General features: G+C 43.0%; 2 protein-coding genes across 2 annotated transcripts in view; one reads left to right on the top strand and one right to left on the bottom strand.

The window, feature by feature from the left end:
• Window positions 1–5,555, bottom strand: part of TAFA1 (TAFA chemokine like family member 1) — a 778,535-nt gene extending 772,980 nt beyond the window's left edge. The window contains exons 1-2 of the mRNA XM_060307400.1: window positions 5,163–5,555; window positions 3,202–3,356 (exon numbers count right to left, since the gene is read on the bottom strand). The gene's annotated coding sequence lies outside the window, so the exon portion shown is untranslated. The remainder of the gene's footprint in view (window positions 1–3,201; window positions 3,357–5,162) is intronic.
• Window positions 5,556–5,646: 91 nt separating this feature from the next.
• Window positions 5,647–15,101, top strand: part of SUCLG2 (succinate-CoA ligase GDP-forming subunit beta) — a 259,246-nt gene continuing 249,791 nt past the window's right edge. The window contains exon 1 of the mRNA XM_030867675.3: window positions 5,647–5,792. Coding sequence (XP_030723535.1) covers window positions 5,709–5,792 — 84 coding nt within the window. The 5' untranslated portion in view covers window positions 5,647–5,708. The remainder of the gene's footprint in view (window positions 5,793–15,101) is intronic.

The following is a 15,101-nucleotide window of genomic DNA, read 5'->3' on the forward strand; positions in this document are numbered from 1 at the left end:
TTCCTAATGAAGCAGGGCATTTGAAATGGAATGCCTTTAATTTTTATTTTGGTATTTAATTAATTAATTAATTAATTTATTTATTTTTTGGCTGCTTTGGGTCTTCGTTGCTGTGCACGGGTTTTCTCTAGTTTCAGTGAGCGGGGGCTACTCTTTGTTGTGGTGCATGGGCTTCTCATTGCAGTGGCTTCTCTTGTTGCGGAGCATGGGCTCTAGGCGTCCAGGCTTCAGTAGTTGTGGCACATGGGCTCAATAGTTGTGGCTCATGGGCTCTAGAGCACAGGCTCGGTAGTTGTGGTGCATGGGCTTACTTGCTCCACAGCATGTGGGATCTTCCCAGACCGGGGGTCGAACCTGTGTCCCCTGCATTGGCAGGAGGATTCTTAACCACTGTGCCACCAGGGAAGTCCCTATTTTGGTATTTAAATGAAGGATGTCTTAATAATATTGAAAGTGCTAAATTCCACGGCTTTTGATTGCAGTGGGAAAACAGGTTTCTTTCTGAAGGGAATTCCTTTCCCACAATCTGGTACCATTTTTCTCTTTCAGTCCATGCTTCTCCACTGTCCTTTGTGTAAATGTTCTTCACTCCACTTTTACCATCTTCTTTATCCATTTCTAAATTTCTCGACCAATAGAATGTCATCGCCTTTGTTTCTATCCTTAACTCTCGTTCTCCACTTATAGTCTTCCAGCTGACCTTGTCCCTGAATGCTCCTTCTCCTGGTTTCTGATGTTCCTTACTCTTACTTCTTTTTCATCTTGACTTTGACCTGTTACTATGGCTCTACCTTCCCTCCCCCAGATCCTCTCCAGGATATAGTGAGAATTTCTCTTGAGCTCATTGTGGTTTTGTCAGAGACACTTTTAGTTTCAGATCCCTTTTCTTCTGTGCATCTTATAATTTAAATAAGCTGCTGAAAAATGTCATCAGAATTAATCATTTTAATGCATTATTGAAGAGGGAAAAAATAACTGGAGCACAATGGAACTTCTTTCTGTGCCATTGGCAAATAACACAGTTGAAGCATTGGTTAAAATGGCTGTCACAAACAGCAACAGAGGTATTATCAGTGTACATAATGAAAGCCCAAAGTTTCTTTGCCTGTAAATTCAAGAAATCTGTTATCCATTAAAGAAGAAATAACCAGACAAAATCCACAAATGCCCTTTGTTTCATCATCTTAATAGTGATTTTCATTCCTGACAGGGAGTGGCATGAACTCCAATATGTTATCCATGAAAATTAGGATTATTTTGTAAAAAATTCAATTCATTTCTACTGGTTACAATGAGTCTGTATTTGTCAAACGGTTTTTATGTTTAAATGAAAAGGTAATGATAAACAACCAGTGGAACTGCTAGATGCGTGATCCCTGTGCTAGGTTTCCTGACATGCCTCTTTGGCAAATCTGGGCCCAGGGAGTAATCAGTGTGGATATGAAAATGAGCACATTATTTCACTGTTAACAGGCACTGCTAAAATGAAAGAGAAGGTGTGTGGGTCTACTGATGTTTTTATTTTCTTTCCTGGAACAATTAACTCAATAAGAAATAGTGTAGGCAGGTTGTTCTAAATCCAAAGTTTGATGAAGGAGTTTTGTAACTTAATATTTCCAGTGTATGCAAAGTTTATGAGAAGTGCTATATTGTTAACTACTAGTTCTAATAAGATGCTGTCATACTTGGCCTTCATTTTACTAACGGGGAAACAGGCTCACTGATGTAAATGGTAAAGAAACAAACATGAAAAAGGATTTCTTAGTCAAGCAAAGAAAGCCTAGTGGCTATCAGCCACTGGGCTCTCCAGTGCTTGACAATGCACTTGTAATGGGGAAGAACCCTTTGCATTCTATTACAAGTTAATCACTAAACGGATGTTGCCTATAAGCTTAAATTATACATAATGGCCCATCTCTGGGAACCCTGCCTCCCAGGTAATGAGCATTAAGCTAAAATACCTTTGTTTAGCTCACAGGGAACATCTTGATCAGGCCCACCCGTGAATGACTGCAGGGAGGAAGAAATTAACACATCCCCTCCCGAGGCTGACAGGAACCAGGAAATGTTTGACTTTACTCCCTCCCCTTTTAGTATAAAAAAAAGCCTGAATTCTAACTCAGGCAAGATGGGTTCTTTGGGGCACGAGTCCACCATCTTCTCAGTTTGCTGGTTTTCTGAATAAAGTCACTATTCCTTGCTCCAGCAACTTGTCTCTCGATTTATTGGCCTGTTGTACAGCAAGTAGTACGAGCTTGGACTCAGTAACACACTGGCAAAATACATACTATTATAATCCCCCTTTCACAGATAAAGGATTGAGGCTGCGGAATAACTGGCCCAAGCTCAGAGTTATTAAATCACAGAGTCAAGACCTGAACTCTGTCTGATATCTACCTCTGTGCTTCAATCTGATCCCAGACAGTACAGAATGCTTTGGTAGTGGTATTGCCTATGGCCACAGTTACTACTCAAGCAGTTCACAATTGCAATACTGATAAAGAAAAAGCATAGAATCACTGTTTATTCACCCTTAGCCAATGCTTCTACAGGTCGGGGCTGACCTAGACCCCTGGTAGAAGACAGGTCTTGTACCCATGTGTCAAGACTCTCTGAGAGCAGCATTTAGTCATGACCTCCATCTACGAATCACAGGATTTTCATTCTACATTTAGGAACTCAGTGGAAGAAGGCAGAGTAACTTGCCTCTTGATTCACTGGGAAACCTCTTGAGAGTTTACCGCTATGGTTTGGTTTGTCTGCTTTTTTTTATTTTTTATTTTTTTTAGTTCTCAAACTAAATAACTCCTTGAGAAGATTATTTAAAATGCAGATGTCAGACTCCATCCTAAGTGATTCTGATTCAGTAGGTCTAGAGTGGAGCCCAGGAATCAGTATTTGCGAAGTTCTAAAAATGTAAAGGTTCCCTGACCCCTATCCTCCACCTTCTTCCTGGAGACAACAACTTTACACTCTTTTAATACTTTCATCTGGCACATACACGTCTCTACTGTTCGCCAGTGCTATCAAGATAAGTTACAAAGTGTCAGGGGCCTTATGACCCATACCTCAGATTGGCTCTGGTGTTTCACATTAGCTATCAAATATTTATTAAGAATATATCAGAGAAAGAAACACAACATTTACTGAGACCTTGTTATGTGCAAGGTCTTTACATACAACATCTCACTGAATACTTACTATCACTGTATGACCTAGGTAGTTCCTCAGGTCACAGATTCACAGAAGGCAGAGGTGAGATTTGAATCCAATCCAGTTTCACTGAAAACCCAGTGCTTATCTCAGCAAAGCACAGTGCAGAACTCTTTGGTGGATCCTTGACCTCAAAGAGCTTCCTATTTGGGAAAAAAGGGTAGAAAATAGCGAGAAGTCTTAGGAGGAACTCAATAAGTGTGAGTCATCCTATGTGTGTTTATTTCACACTTTCTCTAATCCTGGTCCAGTGCTAAGCACTGGAGATACCATACGAAGGTCCTTCTGCTCCATCTCCCCCAACCCCTTGGCTGCAGAGATGGCAGAATTAGAGAGTGTGGATGAAGACACTGAGGAATTGCTGATGCAGGACTTGGGCCCCAAAGCTGAGGAATAGGCAGTCTTCCAATTGAAACAGGAAAACTCATATGATGCTACCCAGCCCAGAAATTCACTAGTAGATAATGAACCAATCAAAGATTGCCACATGTACATGAATGGTAATCAGAAAGACTCTGCCCACTCCACTTCCAAAAATCCTGCCCTAATAGAAAAAAATCCCATCCTAACAGAACACTCATCAAAGACTCTCTAAGGAGGCTCTCCTTCTCTTTACGAAATGCACTCTTCTTTTCAAACCCTTTCAGGTCTCTGCTGGAAGGAAAGTGATAGTAGCCAACTCCCTTGCCATAGTACTGTCTGAATAAACCACCTTTGATTAATTCTACAGGAGGTCTGCTTCCTTCTGACAACATGTTCAAAGCTCTCACCAAGCTTAAACATTCAGTCTGTAAACATTAATGAATCTTTGCTCCATCCTGGCTAGATGGCAGACCCAGTACAAGTAATGATAGATGAGATGGGAACTCAGATCCCCTCATGTCAAGAGAAGGGTGTGGTCAGATTTCAGCTTTGGAGTCTGGTCCCAGGCTGTGACCCTGGGCAAGTTACATAGTGTTTCTGTAGTACAGTTCCCCCTCTGGTAAAATGGGAATAACATCATCACCCCTTACAGGGTTCCTGTGAGGATTAAATGACCCATATTCAGAGGCAGCTGAGTACATGTAAAAGGAATGAGCATAGGCTTGGCACTGAATAAAAAGGGACGCATGAGTCCATATTGATACAAGTGAATACAAGGATAAATAAACGTGGGAGATGGTAAAGCTCTTCTCAGAGTAGAATGTAAACTAAAAAATGTAGAAAGGAATGGAATTAGACAATCATGATTTTGCAACCATTACAGTAATAACTGATTCAAGAAATAATCAACAATGGATGCTAAATCTAGCCAGTCAACTTGTGATTAAGAATGGGCTATAAAGCTATGTATCTGTATCTATGAAAAATGGGGAATGAGGCAAAATATAAATAAGTGGTAAATCTGGGTAAAGGATATTTCGGAGTTGGGGGTAATGTTCTTGCAACTTTTCTGTAGATTTGTTTTGTCAAAATAAAAATTAAAAAAATATTAAAAGCAGAAAAAGTAAAAAGGGAAGTAAAGCAGAAACAGTTTCCTAGTTCTGTTACATTGTACATTTTCTCATGATCATAGGCTCAAGAACAGAGTAAGGTTAAAAAAAATTCTAAAATGGTACTTAATAGGGTGGGAAGAAGAGAGCATGGGTTTGAACCATTTTTAATCCTTATCAGATCTCTGACCTTCAACAAGTTAGGTAACCTCTCTGTGCCTCAGTTTTCTCTTCTGCAAAACGGGGATTTATACATTGGTACCTACTGGAAAGGTTGCTATAAAGACTAAATTAGTTCATAATTTGTAACGTGGCTGGCACATATTAAGCTTATTTGCTATAGTAATTTTATTACATATACAGTGCTTAGAGTCACGTAAACTCCGAATAAACGCTTGCTCTTGTTCTGCTGATTACTGGCTTAAAGTGCTTCAATTGCTTTGCCTTAACCTTCGGTAAAAGATAAAAAATTCTTACTCAGGTGTTGAGGGGATCCACCGACCTCATCAGACCCACTTGCTTCTCCCGTAGTCCCTCAAGGCTCAGCTCAAATATCGTTTCCCTAGGCGAGCCTCTGGGGCCCAAGGACCAGACCAGAGGCCTCCCTTACTTGGCGTCAGCTCCGTGGGCCGGTCCTCAGAGCACTCACGGCACCGGCCAAAGTCCACTGGCCTGTCGCCCCAGCGTAGTTTAAGCCCCACGACCGTAGGGCTCGGGATGTGTTTTTGCTCGCATGGTGAGCCGGGGTAGCACGGTGAGGCGGCCACGGGGCCTCTGAAGGCTGAAAGTGAACTTGGGGCCGAGGTGGGAGTCGCGGTGGGGGACGCAGGGCTATAGAAGGTGGCCCCTCAGGGGCGCTGCGACGTCCCGGGGATAGCAGGCGGGCCCGGGCGGAGGGGGCGGTGCGGGGGGGCGGCCGGGCCCCGCCCCCGCCCCGCCCCTCCTTTCCCTTTCCCGCCCTCGCCGCGCCCTGCCTGGTTTGCCGCGGCCCGCCTGGCTTTCCGCGCAAGTTTTCTGGTTAAGATGGCGGCCCCTGTGGTGGCGCAGGCCTGGAAACTACTGAGAGACCTGGCGCTCCGGTCCCCGCTCCTGGCGGCCAGGTCCCAGGTGAGCGGGCCTCTTGGTGGGAGCCTGGAGCAGCCAGTGATACCTTCGTGTCCTTGTCTGTCCATCTCCTCCTGGCCCCGGTGCGCGGCCGCTAGGGCGCCGCACCTGTGGAGGGGACGCGCGGTGCTGCGCCCGGGGGCGCACGAGAGACCCCAGCATCCCCCCACCCCCACCCCGCTTCAGGTGTCGGGGGTCCCAGGCGGAGCGGGGAATGACAGTCCGGGCCACCCCGGAGTGAGAGCCACCCAGCTCTCAGTTGTCGCTGACGTGGGTTACCCTAGCGCTGCGGGGGGCGCCTGGCCCTGTACCAGGCGCTGCAGGCATGTTAAGGAAAAGTCCCTGGGACTGGGTTTTGGAGTCCTGAGGTGTTATTATGTCGACAGAAAAAAAATGCACAGCCTGAAAGTTGGGAAATATATTTTATTGGAGGCATTATTGAGGGTTGTATCCTGGGGAAGTTTCTGGATAGCTCTAAGGAACTGTTCCAAAGAGGTAAGGGAGGAGCCAGGATATATGGGAGTTTTGGCTGAAAAAAAAACAAAAAAAAAAAAACTTGTCGTGGAACATCAAAAGATTAGGGCTAGTCACAAAAATCAGATATGTCAAGGTAGTGATTTTAATGCTTTGCTCAATTTGGGAAGGTGTAAGAGTCTGGGCTTTATTGAAGTTATTCCTTTGATTTGCATCTTAACTCTCTAGGGCCTGTATCCTGTTTTTCTGCATCCTGAATTCCCCTCAGGATGCACTGTCTCCGGTGGCTGCAGTGACTGCTGACTTGATGGCAAGCAACATTCTTGTTTACTAAAATGGCAGGCAACATTTGTTTGTCCTCAGCTACCTGCTTTGCCAGTGCTGCTTCCGAACCGTCTCTCTCTTGAGCCTGTTTGTTAGGGCACATGATGAAGGTGCCTAGAAACCCAACCCAGCCTTGCTGGTTTAGTAACTCACCTCCTGGAGTGAGCTCTCTGCAGGCTGCCTGCTTTTGCAGACTTGGGGGGGGGTGGGTAGTGGTGCTTGAGTTGGTGAAATGAGGGGGTCAAGGAGAAAGATGGGAAACGCTCTCCCTCAATTCAGTGAGCAATCAGTCCCAGCACTAAAACACATCAGAGCATTGGCCCTGTCCTCTTTCTCCTTGTTTCAAGAGAATAAAAACCTAGGAGGGCCAGTGGTGGATGCTGAATAGCTATTAGAACTTGGCTTCCTGTAGATTTGATCAATACCTTCTGCAGGTGTCAAGAGTCACAGTAGTCAAAAGGTCTTTGGGGAGTTATGAGTTGGTGATGACTCGTGGACAAGTGATCAACCACTGGATTTCTTATTCTCCATGAGTAATATCGCCCCTCTTTTAAAGAAAGGATGGTGTGGGGCTCATCCACAGCAGAGCATCGTCCTTGTCCGTTTTCCCATCTTTAATTGATGGGAGACAAATGATCACTCCTGCAGTTTTAACTAGGATATGCATAGTATATATTTTTTAAAAATTGAAAGATAGCTACTGATGATTTTTTGAGTTACTCTAAGCTTTGGTTAATTATGACATCTGAAAGGTTTTTTTTTTTTTTTCCTTCTTTCATTTCCTGACTTCTCATTTGTCTGTTTTTGTTAATGTAAATTTAAAAGGTGCTAATAACTTATTACTGTAATATCTTTAATAGGCACTTGACAGTATGGTGGGATAGCAAAAGGAATGGTGGTTTTGTCTAATTAAAATAACTAATAACTGTTGTAATAGAGTAAGGAGAATACCTCCAGGTGATCAAGTTCTATTCATTATTTAAGTGTTAGAAAAAAACAAGAACTGTGGTGCTAACTATGAGAGTAGACTTGAATTGATGGGAAACATGGTGCCTAAGGCAGTGAAAACTCAAGCAAAGGAAATAATTGTGCCGAGAAATCCAACTGTTTAGTTGAAGTATGATAGGGCTTCTTGCCTTACCAACAAATGGGAGTCTGAACACAACACTGTAGAGAATCTGAGTGGGTGATACCCTTGGTTTGGCAAGAAGACTGGGTAAAAGGATCTCCTACCTCACTGCATCTAGTAACTTTGATTTACATTCTTGTGGATGGCGTATTGTCCTGTGAACATAAGCTTAGGAAATGAGTTTTGTTTTTTTTTAAGTCAGGAATAGTACACAGTGTTCAAGAACTGGAAATGGGTGTTAGCAAGCATCAGATCCAACTAGCTTATTTCACAGGTAGAAAAATTGAGCACTAAAGTTAAAGGACTTGTTCAAGGTTATAAAGAGAGTTTGTGGCAGAACTGATTACAGATTAAAGGTTTACTTTTCAGTTTCCATTATACCAGGCTGTGGTGTAAATTTCCTCATGAAAATAAGTTATATCAGCATGTAAGTTACTCTGCATAGCATAAAGTTACTATGTAACATCCAAGTCACCAACACTACTGACACATTTTAATTTTTTCTTTATAAACATCTTAGAATTGGCAATAAAAGTAGGTGAGTATTGTTTGTGATTTGTAAGGAACCCTTTTCATATTCTTGAATGCTTCTTTGTATCTGCTCCACCTACCTCTGCATGTATGTTGTGCCTACCTACTCCCTTGCCCATGGCAGACATTACAGTTGAATATGACCCTCTTTTTCTTGGAAACTTAAGAATGCTCACCAAGCGTCTCAGAAATCTCTTGCTACTCTTCTTGGCTCAGACCTTCTTTGTACCAGGCCTTATGCAAAATTCTTGTGTGTACAGAGATAAATGACCCAGTTTCTGCTGTGAGAAGTAACTTTAACCACTCTCACAGAGGTGCCAAAGAATGGCACTTTATGTACCCCCTCCTCGATGTTAAATTTAACATTTGACACATACTCCTGATGCTAAATGTCATTGACATTTTTTATTTCTTCTGCTGTTGGCTTCTCTGTTTTGACTTTCAATTGATGTTATGTCCTTAAAGGGCCACCCTTTTGCCATTTCTTATTTTACATATATTTCTCTATTCAATTTATACCTAGAACAAGACTCTATAGGTACTGATATTTGGGGATAGTAAACAAGGCAGGCAGAGATCTTGGCCACATGATACTATATTTTAATGGGGGTGGGGAAGGGCTAGACTGTACATGCATAAACAATAATGAAAATGATTTCAGCCAGTGACAAATGCTATGAAGAAAATAAAACAAGGTCATGGGCTGGAGAATGAATAGCTTAGCCAAGATGGTGGGTCATAGATTAGGTGATCCAGGAAAACCAATTCGACATTGCATTGTAACACGTGTAATAAAAATATACATATTATAAGTGAACAGCTTGATGAGTTTACACAAACTGAACATGCCCAGGAGATCAGATCCATATCAAGAAATTAATCTTTTAGTAGCAACCCAGAGGGCCCCCTGGTGCTCCTTCCCATCACTACTCCCACCCAGAAAAGGGTAGCCAGTCCCCTGAATTACACCACCATACACTGGTTTAGTTCCTTTTTGTACTTTATGTAAATGGAATTATACAATGTATTATATGAGTGCATACTCACATAATCAACATTATGTTTGTGAGATCCTGGAGGTGACTTTTTGACATTTGAACTGAGACCTGATTAATGAAAAGTAGCCAGCCAGGTGACACTCGGGAAGAGAGGACAGCAAGTGCAAAGGCCCTGAGGTGGGACCTGAACTCAACATATCCAGACAGTTAAAGAGGTGGAAAGTGACAGTACTAGTCATGGTCTGAGAGGTAGGCAGGGGCTGGATCAAGTGGGGACTTGTAGGGTCTGATAAAGACTTTTTAAAAGCTTAGAGTGCTTTGCCCAAAGTTACTCAGCTAGTAAAAAATAGCTGAATCCCAGTCCGGCTGCCAAAGACCAGGCATGTAATTACTGTACAGTGCACTCCCTGTTATAGGTAGCACAATACAGCAAGGCACAGCCATGTTGGGCACAGAGATGAGCCTGTTACATTAGTTATGTCTTAGGGGAAGTCTTGGCTGAGGGCACTGAAGTTAAATGGTTAGTGATAATCTGATCGTGGTATTTTGCCTTTTAGTGCATTTCCCCTCTCATAATGGCTGGGTGAAGTTAACAAAGCTGTTCTGTTGTAGGTGAAGCAAAGACATTGTGGGAAACACTGCCCCTCAGGCCCCTAGTTGTAGAATCCTTGTTGTGTGGTTCTCTACAAAGCCCAGAGCTTCTGTCCAGGAACTCAGGGAGGAATGTGTATTGTTGAAGGAAACCAAAACCCTGTCCCTGCTGTTGTGTATCTCAGAATAGATGACTCCAGCTTAATTTTCTGTTCTTTCCAGAAGTGAGAGGAGAAAGATGGATGCCTGGCTTTTAGAAGTGAAGGACTGAAGCTTACGTGCAAGTTTCTGTCAGCTAACTATGGCTGTGGAGGCTGCATTGGAAGTTGTGACTCACCTTTATCTGCCTTCTTGCCTAGAAGAATAAATATCTGACTCTTTTCTTTTATAAATGAAGTGCACTTGCAATTTCTGCTGTCAGAAAAGGAAATTCATCTCAAATAATTTAGTTGCTAAACTACTGACTTCTGTGTGGGGAAGACCTGTAAATGATAGCTCTTGTCCCAAATTGGTTTTGTTTACTGTAAATGAAACACTTCTTTCATGGATGAGTACACAGACCCATAGTAGTGAGACTTTTGCTGCACTTGTATCCTGGCCCAATTCTGTAAGCACAACACCCAGAAACTCACTGACATATCTCGTATTTTGGGGAGGAAAAGAAATTACATATGCAACTTCAGATCATTTGTCTTTCAACTCTTTTTACTATTCACTCAATCTGGAATTGTCCTTTGCTACCTGTGCACCCATCATTTTCTGTTACTTGATGAAAACGTTTTGTCTGAAGAACTTGAGAGATTTCTACACGTTTGAGCAAGTGGTAACGTCAGTATACTAATGAAATTTGGGGAAATGACACTAGAATTAGTCTGGTAAAGAAGATGCAGGGGAAGGCATGCCGGGTGGAGTGGACTGTGGGCAAAGGCAGAGGGGAGAGAGAAGATGGGGAGATTAGAGGAGTCATTGGGAACAGTTTGGTATGGAGGAGAGGCAGGTGAGTAACAGAAGTGAAGAGCTAGTGGCGATCTTCTTGGCAAATGAGGAAGGAAAGAAGAGCTGTAGAAAGCCCACAATTTGGCATGGTATAGAACTAGATAACTGAACATCAAGCACATATTGTTCACTTAGTAAATATTTTCTCAGTGCTTAGTCTTTGCCCAGTGCTATTTGTTGGAAGCTCCTTGAAGGCAGAGACTATATTGATTAATTCTTCACTGTAAATCTAGTGCTTTAGAGAATGCTGGGCATATAGATACCTTTAATAAGTGAGTTCTATGAGTGAGTGAATGCAGGGAAGATACACAGCCCCACCCTCAGGGGGCTCATAGTCTAGTGGCAAAATTGGCGGGTAAACCAGAAATTATACAGTAGCATCGCGAGATCAGTAGAGCTATGTGCTTAGTCTTCTGTGACACTGCATGGTCTTGCATGGGGCACTTGCTGTTTCCCAGTCTGAAACATTGTTCCTTCTGATCTCAGGCCTTGTTCTATCCCATCATTCAGCTTTCTGATTCAAAGTGGTCTTCCCACAGGGCGTTCCCTAATTATCTTATCTGACTCACTTTCTCCCCAGAGATTATTTTCTGCCCCTTGCCTGCATTTTAACACTTTACCTGGTGGTTTATTAGGTGTTTTTTGTTTGTTTGTTTTATTCTCTGTCTGACTTCCTTCCCCACAAATGTAAGAATGTAAGCTCTATGAGGGCAAAGATTTTTCTTATGCACTGCTATTTCCCCAGCCTGCCTGACCAGGTATTCAGTAAGCTTTTGTGGTCTAAATGAATGCGTGGGGTACACAGAGAAATGAGAGGCAGGTAAGTAACAGAGATGAGGGTTGATGCAGATAATTTAGGCAAATGGGGAAGGAAAGGGCTATAGAAAGTCTCGTTGTGAAAGGACTTTCAAAATAATAGGACTGTGCATTTCATATGTGACAGACTGTGCAAAGTGATGTCTGCACATTATTTCCTTAACCCTTACAATGTTACTGCAGGGGAGATTGTACTGTCTTCATGTTACAAATAACAGAACAGAGGCATAGAAGGGTCATACTAAATAACCTGCTTAAAATCACAGGGCCAGGGAGTCACCTGCCTCATGCTGATAAGTTACTTATGCTGTTAAAACATTAAGTTACATTGCCAAAGGGTCCTTTTTGAGCTGAACTATCCCGTTATGCTGATTGCTGACCTTTCCCCCTTTCTTTGTCCCTGAGTAATGGGCAGCTTGGTCTTTGCACTTATGCCGACTTAGGTGGACTAATCAACACTGCATGATTGTCCTCTTATCTGACTCTTATCAGGCTCTTATCTGACTCCCTCCTTCTCTGGCTCCAGGGTCTGGGAAACAGTGAGGAGAAAAGGGTATGGTTCTGTGTTCAAATAGGACTAAGTTCAAATTCTGGGTCTGCCAGGTTCTTGCTCTACTAATTACTGAACTTGACTGAACCTCAATTTATTGTTCTCTGAAAGGAGATAATTCTTACAGATAGTTACAAAGATTAAATAAGATGATATGCATGATGTCTGACATTATGGTTAGATAGTAGGCTCAGAGAGATTATTTCTCTTGCAGTAAATTTGAAGCTACATTTACTTGAATTTTTTTTGTTTTGGCTTCATCAAGCCAGAATAGTTTTCCTTTCCCAGATTTGATAAGCATTTAGTGTTTGCTGCCATGTCAGGGTTAGGTGCTGGCTTGGTGTTTCCAAATGGTTTATTTCACTTAATCCTGCATCAACGACGTGAAACAGAGGTGATTATTCTCAGTTTACATCTAGGGAACTTGAGGCTCAGAGAGTTCAAGCCCTGTCTCCTGGGCCCCAGTTATCTTCATTATTCCACAGGTGGGGTGAAGGTCTGGTGAGGCCTGAGGTGGCAGTGGGGAGGGTTGTGTGGGGAACTCAGTTGCACCATCCTGGATGTTGCTTGTTCCAGAAATGTTTGCACATCTTGGTGTTGACTTAGTAGCTATGGCTTCTGGACCACTTATGCATCAAAAGTTTGAGGTGGGGGGACGCCCAAACACTAGACTGTAGTCATAACATGTACGCAAGGGCAACTGGCACATGCCCTTCACTGTCTGCCCTGTGCACAGGACTGCCTTCAGCGTTTCAGGAATGCTGGAGAAATTGTGAAATTGCATTTCCTTTGGAGGTTGAGTTTTGGGGGATGGTGATAGAGGGTGGAGTTTCCTGGTATTTTGAGTTCAGACTTTGGTCAGTGTGCTGATTATGTGGCCAGCTTTTGCCCCTTTCTAGAAATGATTCCAAAAGAATAGCACGTGGATACTAGTCACAAAAGCATAGATTTCTAACACTTACCTCTAACATTTACTTTTATTTTAAAATTAGAGGGGTTTGATGTAGTGTTTGAGTCGATACTGGAGACATGGCAAAGCTTAAGGAATAGGTCTGAGTTTGGGTCCTGTGAGTGGGGGTGGGATGGGAGTCTGGCATCTCTTTTTCTACCCCTATCCATTTCTCCATGTCCTTACCCTATTTCCATTTCTAGGCTGTCTTAGTCCCAGGGTTGTGACTTGAGGACCCTGAGGAATTTCAGGAGGGCTGCTTTGTGGAGTTAGAGGTGGGGGAGCAGTGAGAGATGAGGCTGGAGACATATGCAGGGGCAAAATTTTGCTGATCTTGTGAGTCTGGTAATGGAGTCAAGGTTGGTTCTTGAGGGCAGTGGGGAGCCATTGAAGGGTTTTAATAGGGGCTAATTTAAAAAAAAAATTAAATTTTATTTTTTGGATGTGTTAGGTCTTCGTTGCTGTGTGTGGGCTTCTCATTGCAGTGGCTTCTCGTTGCAGAACACAGGCTCTAGGTGCGCAGGCTTTAGTAGTTGTGGCACGTGGGCTCAGTAGTAGTTGTGGGCTCAGTAGTTGTGGCTCAGTAGTGGGCTCAGTAGTTGTGGCGCACGGGCTTAGTGGCTCCATGGCATGTGGGATCTTCCCAGACCAGGGTTTGAACCCGTGTCCCCTGCATTGGCAGGCGGATTCTTAACCACTGTGCCACCAGGGAAGCCCCCATTGAAGGGTTTTAGACAGAGGAGTGGCAGGAGCCGTTTTATGCTTCAGAGTATTCTTTCTTCATACGGTGTGGAAAGGGTTGGAGGATTAAGAATGGAAATCATTCAGGTGACTGTTGTACTAATTCAGTGCCAGTAGTAGTTATGCCACAATAATAGGCATAAACCAGGACTGAAATCACACTGCTTGGGTTTAAATCTTGCCCTCAGTACTGGTTATCTTTGTGATGTGTGACAATTACTTATATATTTTATTACAAGACTCACTTTTTTTCTTTTTCACATTTCAGCATCTCTGAAAACTGCATATGTTTGTACACTTGTGTCACAGATTGAGTGACAGTTTTTTTTTTCTCCAGTGGTACATGAAGTGGAAGATGGGGGTTTGGATCAAAATCAGGGTGACCACATAATTTTTTGCCAAATCAGGATACTTTTGAGAGTGAACATGAGCACTGTGAATAATTACACCAGCAGGTATAGCAGAAACCCAGACTATGCCTGGAAAGCTGATATATGGACCTCCTAACTAAAATGGACTAAATGATGGCAGTGGGGATAGAAGAGAAAGATTGGCATTATTAAGGAAAGAAGCTGGACAGGATTCATGCTTTCCCTGCTGAGTCCCCATTGCTGGTTCTCTCCACTGCCGTATACCAAAAAGGTGATAAAAGGCTGTGTACCATCCCTGAGCAGAGAAGGTGTGAGGAGCTACCGTTGTTATAAAAGATCCCTGCTTGTCTTTGCTGTGGGACCATGTGCTCTGTCCTTGTGCCCAAGTGTTCCCTGGACATGCTGTTATGGTCGTAGAACAAGAACAGGCAACTAAAAGAAGAGAAATAGAAAGACCCATAAATATGTCAGGCTTGCAAAGTGCACGTTTCTAAACTTGAGCGCAGTGAAGAGCTTTCCAAAGCTCCAAGACTCCCTTATCCCGCGTTCACAACGTTCTGGGCCCTGGTGGAATCGTGCAGTCTGGCTTAGGTATTTCCTTTTGTGCTCTCAGTCTTATGTGGATCACGCAGTTGATTATTAAGGCTTCTTTGATTGAAAGATCTCCTTGGACTTTTCTTAAGGGGAAAAAAATGTTTTTTTGAAAGGGACACATACTGGAACTCAAGACTAATGTTCCTTGGTGTTGGCTCCTCTGTGCCTTTTCTGTTGTGTTAACTGGTGGCTAGCTCGTGGTACCATTTCTCTATAACTTGTACCTGCCCATAACTTTGTCCATTCCT

Source organism: Globicephala melas, chromosome 11, assembly GCF_963455315.2.
Source record: "Globicephala melas chromosome 11, mGloMel1.2, whole genome shotgun sequence".
NCBI classification, from domain to species: domain Eukaryota; kingdom Metazoa; phylum Chordata; class Mammalia; order Artiodactyla; family Delphinidae; genus Globicephala; species Globicephala melas.